Below are 14784 nucleotides of genomic sequence, written 5' to 3'. Positions count from 1 at the left end.
AATGACTTGTTTGAACCCGTTTATCATTTTTATTTTATTTATATGGGTTAAATAAGCTATGAATAGGTCTAAAATATAAACATGTCATGGAAGATTAATAGGACATGAATATGATATGTTTAAATATCATGTTAAATGTGTCGTATCACAAGTTAACATGTTTATAAATGTGTCATGTTTGAATTTACATTTTAGGACACGTTATTTAATCGTGTCTTGTTCGTGTTGAGTACAATTGTGTCGTGTCAAAATCATGTTGACCCGAAACACAACACGATAACACGAATGTACAACCCTAACTCCCATAACCATTCCCCACTTACCGAGATTTATCTAATTCTAAATTGCTCTATTCTTTATTCTAACTTCAATCATTCATTTTGTTGTTTACCTTTCCCTTTGTTATTCAAATTTTCATTGTCAAAATTAACTAATCTAATAGTCTCATTTGGAAAAACTAATTGCTCAGTGTAGTTGTTACCCATGAATTAGATTAAGGGACATTATATTTGCATCCCAAAATTTGATCAGTACACCCCATTTTATTAAAAATTAATATATATTATATATTTTTTCAATTTGTGCTTATATTTTTCTATTTTTTTTCTTATTCTAAATAATATAGATTTTTAAATATTTAAATAAAAAATAACACAAAAATATATAAAAACTTATTAAAATAAGTGTTTTTTTCTAAAAAAAACTATATATTATTTTTGTAAAAAAATTAAAATAATATAAAACAAGATTATTGAAATTAACAAAAAAAAATGAAATTAAAGAATGCCAAAAAAATTTGAGAAAAAGTATTAGGTATGATTTAATTTGTTTTTAAATTAATGAGGTGCATTTATATATTAGAGGTGCAAATATAATACCCCTTAGATTAGTTTCTTAAGGGCTTGTCATCCTTGTTACCTTGATCGCCTTAAACAAATTCTAAACCATGATTTCACCATGTAGCAACGATACAACATACTCTTAATAAGTTGAATTTATGTAAACTTAATTACATAAATAAATACTCTATAATTTAACACTTGAACCAAGCTATAAGGATATCATTGTTTCACTTCTTAAACAGAAGTTGTAGATTTCATGTCTATAATAAATACTCACATTCAATTATATTACAAAATCTTCAATATGTAAGTATAAGCTAGTTCGTAGGGTAAGCTGGTAACGAACAAATCAAAAGACTTGTATAATACAATTATCAGAATATTAATCACTCAGAATTAAGATTGAATTAACATATGGTCAACGTTATGATATGATTAGATTAGATTAGATAATAACGATACTTACTTATCTTATCAATAATCAATATCAGTCTAGTCTAGTGTAACAAAATACATCTGATCTTATCTACTTGGTCAATGCCTTGGATAATACATCACTCCCCGAATGTGTAAGTAGATCGTATTGTAGATTACCAGATCAGTGAATATCCAATGCACTGACTTAATCTTAGGACTCGTTATTTTGAATATATAATTATAATTCATTGTGACCTAGTCACTATAATTTTAATTATTTATATGTCCGAGATTTTATAAATATTTGTATTATTCAAATAATCATGTAATAAAACAAGTAAGTAACACGGCTGTCAAACTAAATGATTTATACTTCTTTTATTGACAATATAAAATCACGTTACATGTCCGACATAGTCTTATAAGCTAAGACTTTCACCTACAATGCCAAAACATCTACTATCAAGTTTAAACCTTTCAAGTAAATCTTGCATGATTCCAAAGACCTCGAAATAAGCCTCATTACCCATACCCAAATTCTAGTTCTTCATTCTCTCAATATATATATATATATCCATTTTTATGTCCATTTAATGATCACAAATTACAATTTTGCTCCAAATAATGCACCTTCATTGGTTATAGCTCTAAACGCATCGTTATTTATGTTTAGATAAATTATAGTAGTCGAATTTTTATTTATTAACATGTTTTTTTTCTTCAATGAGTATTATTTTCCTTCCCATTCACTTTTCTCCTTCATTTGACATTTTCAATCAATCCATTTTATATTTTTCTTCTCCATCTAGTTCTTATAGTCCCTTTAATACTTTTTCTTCCTCCACTTTATCTACTCATTCTACATCATTTTCTTGACCTTTTTAATTATGGTTCTTCTTAGCCCTACATTTTGTTATATTCCTATGTTTCTCCCTTCTCCCACACCACCTTCCCATTCATTTCTAATCACTCTATTACACATATGATACCATCACTCACTTGCACATTTCACCCTAACAAAGATAGAGAAAATGTAAGTTTATATGGCTAGAGTGATGCTTCAAAACCACCTACAATTACTAACCATCCAATAATCACACATTCTAAAGCCAAGGTTTTCAAACCAAAGATGTCTCTTAGTGTGTACTCTAATTAAACCTACACGGTCATTCTCAAGTTGCCAAGTCCTAAGATTGATGTTAGGCCATAGGAAGTGAATACTTGGCTCTTCCAAAAATTAAAGTGTGGCAATTTGTTCCTCCTACTCAGGTGCAAAAGTTATTGGTTCTAAACGGGTTTAATAACTTCAAGGACAAATAGGATTTTCTCCCCTGAACTATGGTTCTTGTAGAGTTTCGCCCATTAAACTTTTTTGAATGCAAAAATTTATCCGAATTATAGAAACCATTGGAAGCATGCCCCTCTAGTTGCCTTGTGTTCATCTTTTGAACGATTTGTTGATGTGATCGCATGCCACATGCATAGTTGCATTACGATGGTCTATTTAACTAATTGAAGCTAGCCGAAATCAAGTTTATTTGTGCTAAACATACAAACATTACTTTCAAGACTGCAGATACATATTCTCAAAATTTATCATTAGATACTATTTATGCATGCATTTTCTGCCTAAATTATTGAATAGTGCCACAGTAATGTCACATCAACAATATATTTGAAAAAAATGATCTAATGCAATAAAAAGGGTACATTTTTAGTGGTTTTTATATTTTCGGGGAAGGGGGGAGGATTTTCCATACAAAAAAGTTTGGGGGGCAAAACTCCTTAAAGACCATAGTTAAGAGGGGGTGGGAAGGGGTATTCAATGGAGATGCTAGAAGGCTTGATTGGTAGCCAACCGGTGATTTGGACTACACGAAGACTTTCAACCTAGTGGCTAAGTCTGTCTATGTACGAATGGTTCTTGTTGGGGGATGAGGGTTAGATATCAACAATGGAGAAAATAGAGATCGACAATGGAGAAAATAGTAACACAATGGACAATAAACATAAAACACAATAGGGCTTGAACGAGTTAAAAACTCTATCTAAATTCTTTATTCCAATCTACTAGGATGATTACTTGAGGATTTTACAAAAAAGGAATGAGAATTTGGATACAACAAACCTTTGAATTTTTCAAGAAAATAATTTCGTAGAGAAAATGGTTAATCTTAAAAGTGTGATCAGTCATTTTAAACCTTCTAAAACTCTTTAAATGGTGTTAGCACCATATTGGGCAAGTTTCATGTGTTGCAATTTAAAAAACGCAACTTTTGGAGCCAATTTTCAAGAAACTAGTGACGCGTCACAATCCTACGCACTTGTGTATCCATGACTGACTTTAACTTGCATTCGTTACTCGTGATATCTGGTTAGGTTTTATGCATTTTACTGGACCTGATCTTGCTTATTTTGTCAACAAGTTGTTTCAATCTATGCATAATCATACAAATACACATCAGCAAGATGTGAAGTGTGTCTTAAGCTATCTTACGAGCACTTCTCACTTTGGTTTGTGGCTGCAAACTTTGGCATATTTTAATCTCATTGGTTTATACATATGCGAATCGGGCATCCCACCTTGGTGATAGGCGCTTACAATATATTTCTTGGCTACAATCCTGTCTCATGGTCATCTTCAAGATCCAACACTAAAGCTGAATACTCGAGCTTAGCGAAAGGTTCTTTCGAGATCATTTGGCTTGTTGAGTCTCTACTGCATGATCTCCATGCTGCTCTTTCCAAACCTCCATTATTGCTTTGTGATAATCTGAGTGCTATGTATTTTCCTGCCAATCCCATTCTAAACATGTGGAAATTGATTTCCACTTTGTCCATGAGAGGGTGGCCGCTAGTACACTTCAAGTGAAATTTATTCTCTCCACTGATCACTTAGCAGATTGCCTCACCAAGCCACTGCCCATCTTCACCTCACTTAGAACCAAGCTCACTGTGCTCCTTAATCTGTAAATGTCAGGCATTGTATATATGTATCATTCAGTTCATCAATGAGAACAGTATTCTCTCTCAACAATTTACTCTGTTTCTCCTATCAGTAGCATCATCTTCTTCACAGTATTCCTCTGTTTAATAACAAATATTAGTGATATTGATTATTGGGTTTCTAATGGAAAGTCTTTTGAGATAAGTAGTTGATACTTGGAGGAAGAGAAACAATAAGTTGCCAGTATCATAATACAAGTATAAATACAACACAGATGAAATTTTAATGTTGTAAGAACCTAGTTATATTAGTGTAAGGTCCACCACTAACCTAGTTATAAAGCTATTGAAGGAAAGTAGAAAACTAGGAAAAAAATATTTCCCAGGATTAGGATGAGGGTTTATGGAAAAACTTCTCTATTTGAACAAGATGAATCATAACCCTCAAGAGTATTTACATGAAAGAATGAAACGTATTATGGCTCACTAGCACTACCAATGATAATGTACAGAGCTCTAAGTGATATACAATAGCCTGAAAATTGTGTCATTAAAAGTCAGGTTTCTCCTTTTGCATCACAGTTAGCTTTCTTCCTTTTTCTGACCCAATAAAACCACGAAGCTCCGTTGCTTGACTACTCATTCCATTCATTGAATAAGCTTTGATCATGGTTTTGTATGTAACCTTATCAGGCTTACATCCTTTCTGCTCCATCATCACCAACACCTCCTTCATCTCTTTAAAGCATCCCAGCTTGCCATAAGCATCCACCAGAGAGTTGAAGAAAATTGTATCCAATGTTACATCTGAATTCTCGATATAACGCAAAACGCCACTGATCTTTTCAGCTTTGCCCTCTTGCGCATAAGCCCTCACAAGGGAGCATAGCGTGACACAACTTGGCTTGATCCTCTCTGAACGCATTAGCCTGAACAAGTACTCCATCTGTTTTAGATCACCAGCTCTCCCAAATGCATCTATAACCACATTATATGTAACTATTGTCCATGAGTAATGGTATTTTTGCATGTACTCCATCACAGCACTCATTTTCTCATACTTTCCGGCTTTACCATAAGAATCCAGGAGGATGTTGAAGGTTTTAATGTTGGGTTCAATCCCAGCTTTCTGAAACTTTTCATAACACTTCTCCATCATTTCTACCTGCTTGCTTCCACCAAAGGCTCTTAGTGTGGAATTCATTGTCCAAACATCAGGTTCGCATTCCTCTTCTTGAAGCATCTCCACTAGTACCGACTCCATCTCTGCATATCTTTAAAGGGAATAGATAAAACGAGTTACTCATCATTCCTTGAACTATAAATATCGCAACATTTCATCTGATTGCTATCTGAATCAAAATCTACAAAAGGAAACAAAATCAACGATCATAGTCATTTGATTCATAAATATGACATGGAATTAGATAAGTTAAAATGGGAAGGATAAGTTGGCAAAGTACTTTCTTGCTTTCCCATAGGCGTCAATGAGGGTATTGTATGTAACAACGTTTGGTTTGATCCCCTGAGATGTCATGTCAGAAAGAAGAGCCTCGACTTTATCGTAGGCAAAAACATTAAGGCATGATTTGATGAGGACTGTATAAGTTTGGACATCAGGTTGAAACTCTCGAGTGTTCTTCATCCGCTCCAAGAGGGAAAACGCTTGATCAAAGAGACCACTTCTGCTATATGCAGATAAAAGAGCAGTGTAGGATTCATGGTTGACAGGACAACCTTCATCTATCATAGCTTGAAAGAGCTCATGGGCCTTTTCAGGTTGCTTGCATTTCCCAAGCATGACAATCAGCTTCATGTACACACCAGAGTTTGGCTTATACCACAGCTGCTGGCGCATTAGTTCAAAAACCTAGAGCCAACAGTAAATTCAAAAACCATTTGAGGGCATCTGGTTAAGATATATTTGACCTCCAAGGAACTTATTCATTAATGTACCAAAACAGTGAAAAGGGACTAAAAGAAGATAATATTGGTTTGCCAATGTTTGAAGACTTTTGTTCTCTGATAATTTTGCATTACATATAATAATCTTCTTTGCCTTTTACATGTAATCAACTAGTTAACTATGGTTTGTTCTTTACTTTTGCCAACATATTGTTATGCTTCTTTAACATTTATGCATTAAAGATCTTACCGAATATAAAACAATATACATAAAGTAGCCATGACAGACCAAGAATCTTTTTTTGACAGGCCAAAAACATAAAATTTACAATATCATCAACCCATCATCTATGAAGAACTGTTATCTTTTTTATGGATAAGAACTGAATTGAGTGAGCTTCACAGACTAAATATAGTTTAATCTCAAACTTAAAAGGGTTCAAAACCCAGAAAAAGAAAAGAGGGTCCAAACCTTAAGCGCCGACTCCCAACGCAAAGCAGTAATTCTCTCATGAAGGGACTCAAGTACAGTCCTGGGAAGAAGTCTCTTGGATTGTTTGGGGCCACTCTTCTTCTCGATAATCGCCTTAGTGGCCTCCCTTCGCAGTATCACCGAAATGGCCTTCCTCGAAGCTATCTTCCTGTTCACCTCCTCCTTCCTCTCCTTGGCTTCCTGCTCTTTAAGCTTCTCAATATTCGGTGTTCTGCCTCGGCTTGGCTGAGTTGTTATGGAGCTTGTAGAAGAAGGTAGCGAATTGGGTCTGGGTTCGGGTTCGGGTCCGGACCCAGGTGCAGATTCTCGAAATTGGGCGGCGAGTATTGTAGGCGGTCGCCGGTGTAATCTCGACGACGGGAATGGGTATGTTGGGGTTGAAAGTGAAGCCATGAATGAAGTTCAGTGAAGCTTTTCTAAGATATTTTATTTTGTTTAAATAAAAGGAAAATATTTATTTAGCTCGCAAATAAATTAGTGCTATTTATCACATGTTTATATTTAGGGATTATATTTTTTTTTTGATATGGTGTTTTTTCTCATTAATTTTTTAGAATTGTTTTTTTTTTTGATAAATTATTATTAAAATAATATTTTATAAAATAGTTCAAATAAATTCTTAAATTTGATTTTTTTTTGAATAAAAATGCAATCTTCATTAATTAACTATCTTCCAACAAAAACAGCTATAAGATCAATAGGAATACCGTTCCCAACAATAATATGGTCAGCATATAAACAAGAGGTTCTCGCTAAATAGTGAGTAACCTTGTTCGCAGACCGCTTAACAAAATACAACGAAACATTTGTTAAACTAGACAAAAGGCATTGAGAGTCTTTAACTAATAAACCAAAATGAGAAAGCATTGAAACACTACTCCTAATAGCTTGTACAGCCATTAGGCAATCTGATTCCAACACCACATGACACCACCCCTTTCCGTTTAATCCAACTCAAGGCCTCCTTCACCCCAATAGATTCGGCCACTACAGGAGTCACTACCCCTTGTCTATAACAGACTCTCAAATAATTTGATTTTGATTTTGATCAAAATAATTTGAACTTAAATCTCAAATAATTCACCAAATTAAGAACTCATAATTTTGCATGACAGATATGTTGTTATATTCAATTTTTTGTCCAATAAAATTAGTTTTAGGGTTCTATTTAAACAATTTTTCAAAACACGTGGTCTAAAAATATATAAACACTTATATTTATGAGGTTTTTTACATTGGTCATGAATGATCTTGGAAATTAAAATTTATTTGTGCAAATACTTGAAAATAAAATGGTATTATAGGCTTTAACTCAATTTTCAACAAGTCTCTAACCTAATTCTAATGCAACACACATATAAGTTGAAAAGTAAATGACACAACCAATCACCCGCTGATGCCAACCTGCATCGCCATTGAGGAGATTCTGCTGTGAAACATGGAGCAAACACAACCGATGACCACCACCTTAGACCCAAGCCTACATACAACGTTGTTGAGGAGATCCAGCCTGTCAAAGCTTTGGCCTACTTGGTTTTTCAACCACGTTTTCAACCATATCGAGCCAGATCAAGGTACATCATTTTATTTTGCCTTATATCCTAGGTTATGTTCTCTCATTTTTGTTTTGTATATCTTTTTCGTATTTGATTTTATTGGAGATCTGTTCAGAATTCTTCTTTGTTGTTGTGAAGTTGTTGTAAAGAACTTGTTCCGTTTCTTTCTCATAGCCTCAAGGTCATTGCCTTAAGCTCCCGTAGATAAAGAAGAAGAAGTGGTTAAGCATCTGTGTTATTTTGCTTTTATTGCTTACTGATCTGCATGATTAGTGTCTTTTCAAATTCTTTATGTTGTTTTTGTTCAACATATGTTGATTGGAATATTTTTTTTAGATTTGTGAAATAGATTTGAAATGGATTGTTTTGAATCTGGTGGAGGTTGTTCTTCGTTTCAGTTTGTTGCGCATGATTTATTTGTTTAAATAATTATTCGAGACTATGAATAATAACATCAATAATTAAATCTACTTTTATAGTAAGTGTTTTCACTCCCCTTTCTTGTAGAGTGTAAGTTATGGCAACAAGTATTTTTCTAATCTTTTATTGGATTTGTATACACTCACTAATTTCTATAGTATAATTGTGAAAGTGATAATATCAAAAACTCTTTTGGTAAAATGAGCATAAAACTCTTTTGTGTCCATAAGTGGGAATACTTTTTGGAAAATTTGAAGCAAAAAGATATCATTTATGTATTATTGTATTCAAAAATACCTTACTCAAAATTTTGGGGGTAACTTTCTTCTATTTTCTTTAACAGTTAAAAGTAAATTTACTTTAGCAACTTTTAAAAATCTTCCATTATTTGTAGTAAAAATACTTTATTTATGCATTATTTTACTCATAAAAAAACTTTAATCCAATATATTGTACTAAAAAAGACATTATATCTAATGTTAATTTAAAAAAAATATTAAATTAGGATTTAATTCTTTTAAAATATAATTAACTTAAAAAATAATACATTATTTAAAAAAAGTCTCAATTAATTTTTTCCTAAATATTTGACATTGTTTCTCGATAATTTTTTAAAATGCATAATTGTTAAATAGTAGAGACCTTATACAAATGTACTAAAAAAAATTAGGACATTAGATGTCAAAATAATAAAATAAGATATATCAAGTATAACTATAATTATAATAGTAATAAATTATAATATATATTTATATACTGCTAATTAATACGTTTTAATATTATAAAATTTGAAATTTAAACTACATATTTGAGGTTTTGGTATTAAAATAATAAGAAGAAAAAATAAAATTAAAACCAAGAAAATGAATAAACTTCTATAAACATAACAAATAAATAAATATTTTATTTGGTGTAGGTGAATATTTGTTTTTAGAGACACGTACTCACTATTTTACTAAGAGAATAAATCTATTAAATATAAGATATTTCCAGTGAAAATTATTAATATTATTAATTTGATTTCTTTTTAAAAAATGCCGCATATTAAAAAAAATTCTACAACAAAATTTATTTCAAAATTTAAATAATATTTATTTAAGAATATAAATGTTCAGATTTTAAAAACAAATAGTCAAGTGTCATCCTCCCATTTGGCCGATTTTAATAAAAATCAAAATCAAAATTAAAACCTTAACTGAATATTTTAAATTTTAAATTATGCCTCAGTGCCATCATTCCAATCCAAATTCCAAACTCATAATCTTTACCATAAATAAATCTATTAGATAATAAAGATATATACGGTGAAAATTATTAATATTATATATGCAACAAAAATGTGGGATTTTTTTCACAATTCATTACAATATTTTTTTTATTTACTATATTAATACCTTTCAACATATTTTCATTTTTATATATACATATCCTAATCGTTTTTGTATTTTAATTACTATGATTGTATATTGTATTTCTAATACTGATATTGTATTATTTGCCATTTTGTTTCCCCAAAAAAAGCTTTTTTCTCATTTAAAAAACAAAACCCCAAACCTCCTCCTCTTTCTATTCTTTACCGTGATCCTTTACCCCCAAACTCATTTTTGTTCTTCTGTCATTTCGTTTGCCTAGAAAAAGCTTGTTTTCCCATTTCAAAAATAAAACCCCATACTTCCTTCTATTTTCCATTCCTTACCGTGAACCCTTACACCTAAACCTATTTTTTATTTTTCCTTGTCCATTGCCATGGTCTCAACTCGGAGTGCCGGAGACACTCTATTCATTGAGTCGCCGAAGAAGGATGGTCCAATCCATGATGACTTTGAAACCGACGAGTTTGATAATGAGAGAGATTCCCCCCAAGTGTGAAGATGTATGCAACTCTAAAGAAGATGAAAACTAGATCACCTCCTTCTGTTAAACCTGGAACTAACAAGAAGTTGAAAATTGGTAATGAAGTTGTGCTCGTTCAAGACTCGGTTTCTGATTCCGACCCAATCCCTGATGTAGCACCCACATTATTTTGATATAATATAGCCAATAATCACATGATTGCATTGCATTACATATCATACAATATGTATAATTTGAGCATATGCATATTCTTATAAGTGTTTTCATGTATAAGTATAAAAGTTGTGTATGTGATGTCTATATGTATGCTCAATATTATTAACCTTGTGGCATTTGAGTTGTCTTTTATGGGTGTTTGATGTGCTCAAGATATAAGAAAGTATGAAAAATATGGACAAGGCATGGAATTAAGTGATGAAAGTGAGATATAGAAGGCAAAATAGGTTAAGTAGTGAAAAATAGTACAATGTTGATTACTAGTATTTCGGTGTAAAATTGAGTATTTATGGATTTACCAAATGTAATCGAGGTATGATTAAGGTCTCATTGATGATGTAAAAATGGTTTTAGAACCATTAGATCAATTCTTGATGGGAGGTATACATAATCAGTGGTATTGATGCAAAGTCAAAACGAGCTTAGCATAAGTGCGCTACGCTCGATCGGGTAAGCATAACTATTGGGTATGAAGTCATATGGACCTAAGGTTTGGTGTGAGTGTTTTACACATAAGGATAATAGGCCTAGCAGATGATTAAGTCGAAATTATTGAAGTGATAAGGTTTTCATAAGTCAAAAGGTGAAATGATGAGATGAAAGGTGTCAACTTTTGACAATAAGGCTAAATCATTGAAAATAAGGAATTTTCATCAACCTTATCACTTTGCACGACCATTATTCTGAAAAACAGAGAGAAAAGAAAACCAAAAACCATTTCTTGGCTGGTTTGAAGAAATTATAAGGAGATCCAAGTGAAAGCAAAGCCAAAGAAGTAGATTAAGCTTAGTTCTAGCCTTTTTATGGTAAGTTCTTGTACTTGGAAGTTAAACTATGTTTTTGAATTTTTCTGAGAGCTTATATATGGTGTTTTATCCTTTTTAAGATATTTCTTGGGGTTTCCAAGTGGTTTGAGGTTTAGAAAAGCTTGAAGAGATTGTCTTTGCCGAAAAGTTGCTCGGTAAGTGAAATTTTGTGTTTTATGAGGTTTTTGGGGTTCTTGGAGTACAAGATGATTTTTGGTTATTTGATTGAGTTTATAAGAGAGTATATATGTTTATAAATGTTTGAATATATGTGGAGACTCATTTAATTTGGGTGATGATCTAGGAGATAAGAATTTTATCAAAATCGGTATATGATAACATTATGATGAATCATGTTGGTATTTGAGATATATGGTTATGGCAGGTTATTTAATGTTGATTATTGGTTGATTTTGATATTTGAGGATAGCTAAAATTAAGGGGAAACTCTGTCAAAATTTCTCCAAATGTCTAAGATAAATCTAATGCTCGATCTAGGTGGTTTAAGGCATTTTAGGCATGTTTTGGGTATGAAATTTGATATGATGTTTTATGGGTATTTTTAAATGAGAGTTCAATGTCTTACTGCCTTCATTATGATGAGAAATCCATGCCATTGTCAGGATAAGCACATCAATACCTAAGACACCACTTGTTACACGGTGAACTATATTTTGGACAAAAGGTAAGTAAAGTACTCAACTGCAACACAAGAATTATGTGTTATGTGAAAGTATGCATTATATGAATATTTTGTGAGTAAGTGGTATTAACATACAGTGACACTTCATCATAAATTTGTATGCATGGCATAATAGTGATATGGTAAATTATTATATGATATAAGACCATGCATGATATTATGATGATTAATTATATGATGCCTTTGCAAGTTTTGTGCAACATAAAAGAAAGTTGTTATAAGAAGTTTAAGTTCAGTGCCACTGTTTTGAAAAGGCAAATGAAAGTGTTAATAAGTGTAAACGGAGGCCTATAGTAGGCTTATAGTGGCTGCCCAATAATTTGGGCTAGGTTTTAGTGAACCAATTATATTGTTTGCCATGTTTCCGTTTTTATTTCTCCTCCATATGAGTTATTGTTATATGTATTGACACCACAGTGTGTGGCCGCCTTAACTCTTGAGCCCGACGGGGCAACGATGGAATAAGGTTTTTAATGTGCCCTACTGTGGTGATGGCTAGCCGGAGGAGAACCCATGGGATTTTATATTGTATGTGTAACAAGCCCTCCAGGCATTGACCAATTCATACAGTGTGCACAATATTAAGGGGCCCAAAATTTAAAAACAAGTTGTGTATGACCATTGATATTGGGTAATCATTAGCATTGCATGCATTACTTTGCTTACTGAGCTTTAGGCTCACAGTTGTCTTGTGTTGCAGGTAGAGAAAGAAATATGTGAATGATATGAGGAGAACTGAAGCATGGTCCTGACCCTGATTTGTACATATGAACACATCGACCTTTTTGTGGGTTATTTCAGTTATCAGTGAGATGTTTGTAATAAAGTGTGAAGTTATGTTTTGAAAATAAATTGGGTTATTTAATACTTATGTATAATATGTTTGAGACACACTTTATGTTTAATGTAAATAATGTGAAATAAGTTTTCAAGTTTAAAAAAAAATAAAAAAATGTCCAGACTTCCGCAGAAATAAATTATGATATAGTTTTAAAACGTAACACCTCAAATATGGTTTAAACTAAAATAAGTGAGGGTGTTACACCTGAATCCCCATTGATAAATGTTTGTTTTTTTTATGTATATTTTTTTTGGTTCTTGAACAAGTAAGTATTTTTTTTTTCTTTATTTAAGAATTTTATCATAATAGAAAGTTATAGTGTTCTAATGTAGGTATTATTTTGGTGTATTTCTATGAGACGGCTTTTATTTATTATTTTTTTGCAATTGTATGTTATTTCATTTGTTTTCAGAAATTTTACATTTTTGTTTATTTTTTTATTTATTTGCATTTGTTTATTTTTCTCATTTTTTTTGCACTTGTTTGTTGTTTCATAATTTAAAATTCTTGTCTATTTTTTAATTTTAAGTTTTTTTATTTAGTTTTATTTTTTATGTGTTAAATTTTTGTTCATAGCAACTTGTTTTATTTAATTTTTTTTTTTGAGAATTTTTTTTCAGACTCGAGAATAGACCGGGTGGGAGGTTAATCTACACATCTCATTATGATGTAATAAAGATTATTAATGAGACATTGACTAATGCGCTGAAGGAAATTTTTAAAAAGTCTTGTGTTGGGCATTTTATTGATATTCAGTCTTTTGAATATCAATCTCAAGTAGTTCACCAGGTTTTACTTAGAGAAATCAAACGGCCAAACAATGATGAGATGTGGTTTTTGATTGGTGGGAGGAGGGTTAGATTTGGGTTAGGTGAGTTTGCTTTGATTTCTGGCTTAAACTGTGTTGGTGATTGTGATATATCTAGGTTTGCCAAGATGCCCAATGGGATGTGTGATAGGTATTTTCCTGATCAACAGATTAATTTTGATTCTATTAAGAAGAGGTTTGTCGTTGATAAGTTTAACAATGATCTTGTTGCTGTTAAATTTGCTAAGCTATATCTTATTACCAATTTTTTTCTTAGCAAAGAGAAGGACAAAAATGTACATGAGGAATTGATAAACCTAGTTGGATCCGATGAGTGTGAGACGTTCCCTTGGGGTAGATTGACTTTCAATGCCACGTTGAGGTCTCTTTGTTCTGGGACTAAGGGAAAAAACTTAAAGAACACCAAAAAAAAACCAGAGTAGAAACGATTCTAAGGTTTGGTGCCTGTATGTGTTAAAGAGTTGTCCTTTTGTATTCCAAGTTTGGGTGTATGAAACAATTAAGAACTTGAGAGATTTGTCCATGTGTATATACAACCCAGCACCTACTTATCGCATTTGTAGATGGACTAACTTAAAGAGTCCCAAATCTGCTGTGTTGGAGAACAAGGTGTCGAGATCCGACCCTAGCTGCTGTGTTTAACAATGATCTTGTTGCTGTTAAATTTGCTAAGCTATATCTTATTACCAATTTTTTTCTTAGCAAAGAGAAGGACAAAAATGTACATGAGGAATTGATAAACCTAGTTGGATCCGATGAGTGTGAGACGTTCCCTTGGGGTAGATTGACTTTCAATGCCACGTTGAGGTCTCTTTGTTCTGGGACTAAGGGAAAAAACTTAAAGAACACCAAAAAAAAACCAGAGTAGAAACGATTCTAAGGTTTGGTGCCTGTATGTGTTAAAGAGTTGTCCTTTTGTATTCCAAGTTTGGGTGTATGAAACAATTAAGAACTTG

At 32.2% G+C, this 14784-nt stretch overlaps 1 protein-coding gene and 1 long non-coding RNA gene across 2 annotated transcripts; one reads left to right on the top strand and one right to left on the bottom strand.

The window, feature by feature from the left end:
• Nucleotides 1-4427: 4427 nt before the first annotated feature.
• On the bottom strand, nucleotides 4428-7047 carry LOC133782976 (pentatricopeptide repeat-containing protein At5g48730, chloroplastic-like). Its single transcript, XM_062222469.1, has 3 exons — nucleotides 6583-7047; nucleotides 5669-6075; nucleotides 4428-5479 (listed from the first exon to the last, which is right to left on the bottom strand). Exons 1-3 carry the CDS (start codon nucleotides 6994-6996, stop codon nucleotides 4756-4758), a joined length of 1545 nt encoding a protein of 514 aa, XP_062078453.1. The 5' UTR covers nucleotides 6997-7047; the 3' UTR covers nucleotides 4428-4755.
• Nucleotides 7048-10486: 3439 nt separating this feature from the next.
• On the top strand, nucleotides 10487-13047 carry LOC133782961 (uncharacterized). The gene is made up of 4 exons (XR_009870740.1): nucleotides 10487-11455; nucleotides 11536-11610; nucleotides 12079-12140; nucleotides 12859-13047. It is a non-coding gene; the product is annotated as an uncharacterized LOC133782961 (long non-coding RNA).
• The last annotated feature ends 1737 nt before the right edge of the window (nucleotides 13048-14784 follow it).

The sequence above is a fragment of the Humulus lupulus genome, chromosome 1 (genome assembly GCF_963169125.1).
Source record: "Humulus lupulus chromosome 1, drHumLupu1.1, whole genome shotgun sequence".
NCBI classification, from domain to species: domain Eukaryota; kingdom Viridiplantae; phylum Streptophyta; class Magnoliopsida; order Rosales; family Cannabaceae; genus Humulus; species Humulus lupulus.
The sequence above is the reverse complement of the archived record's forward strand: the minus strand, read 5'-3'. Positions and strand labels throughout refer to the sequence as shown.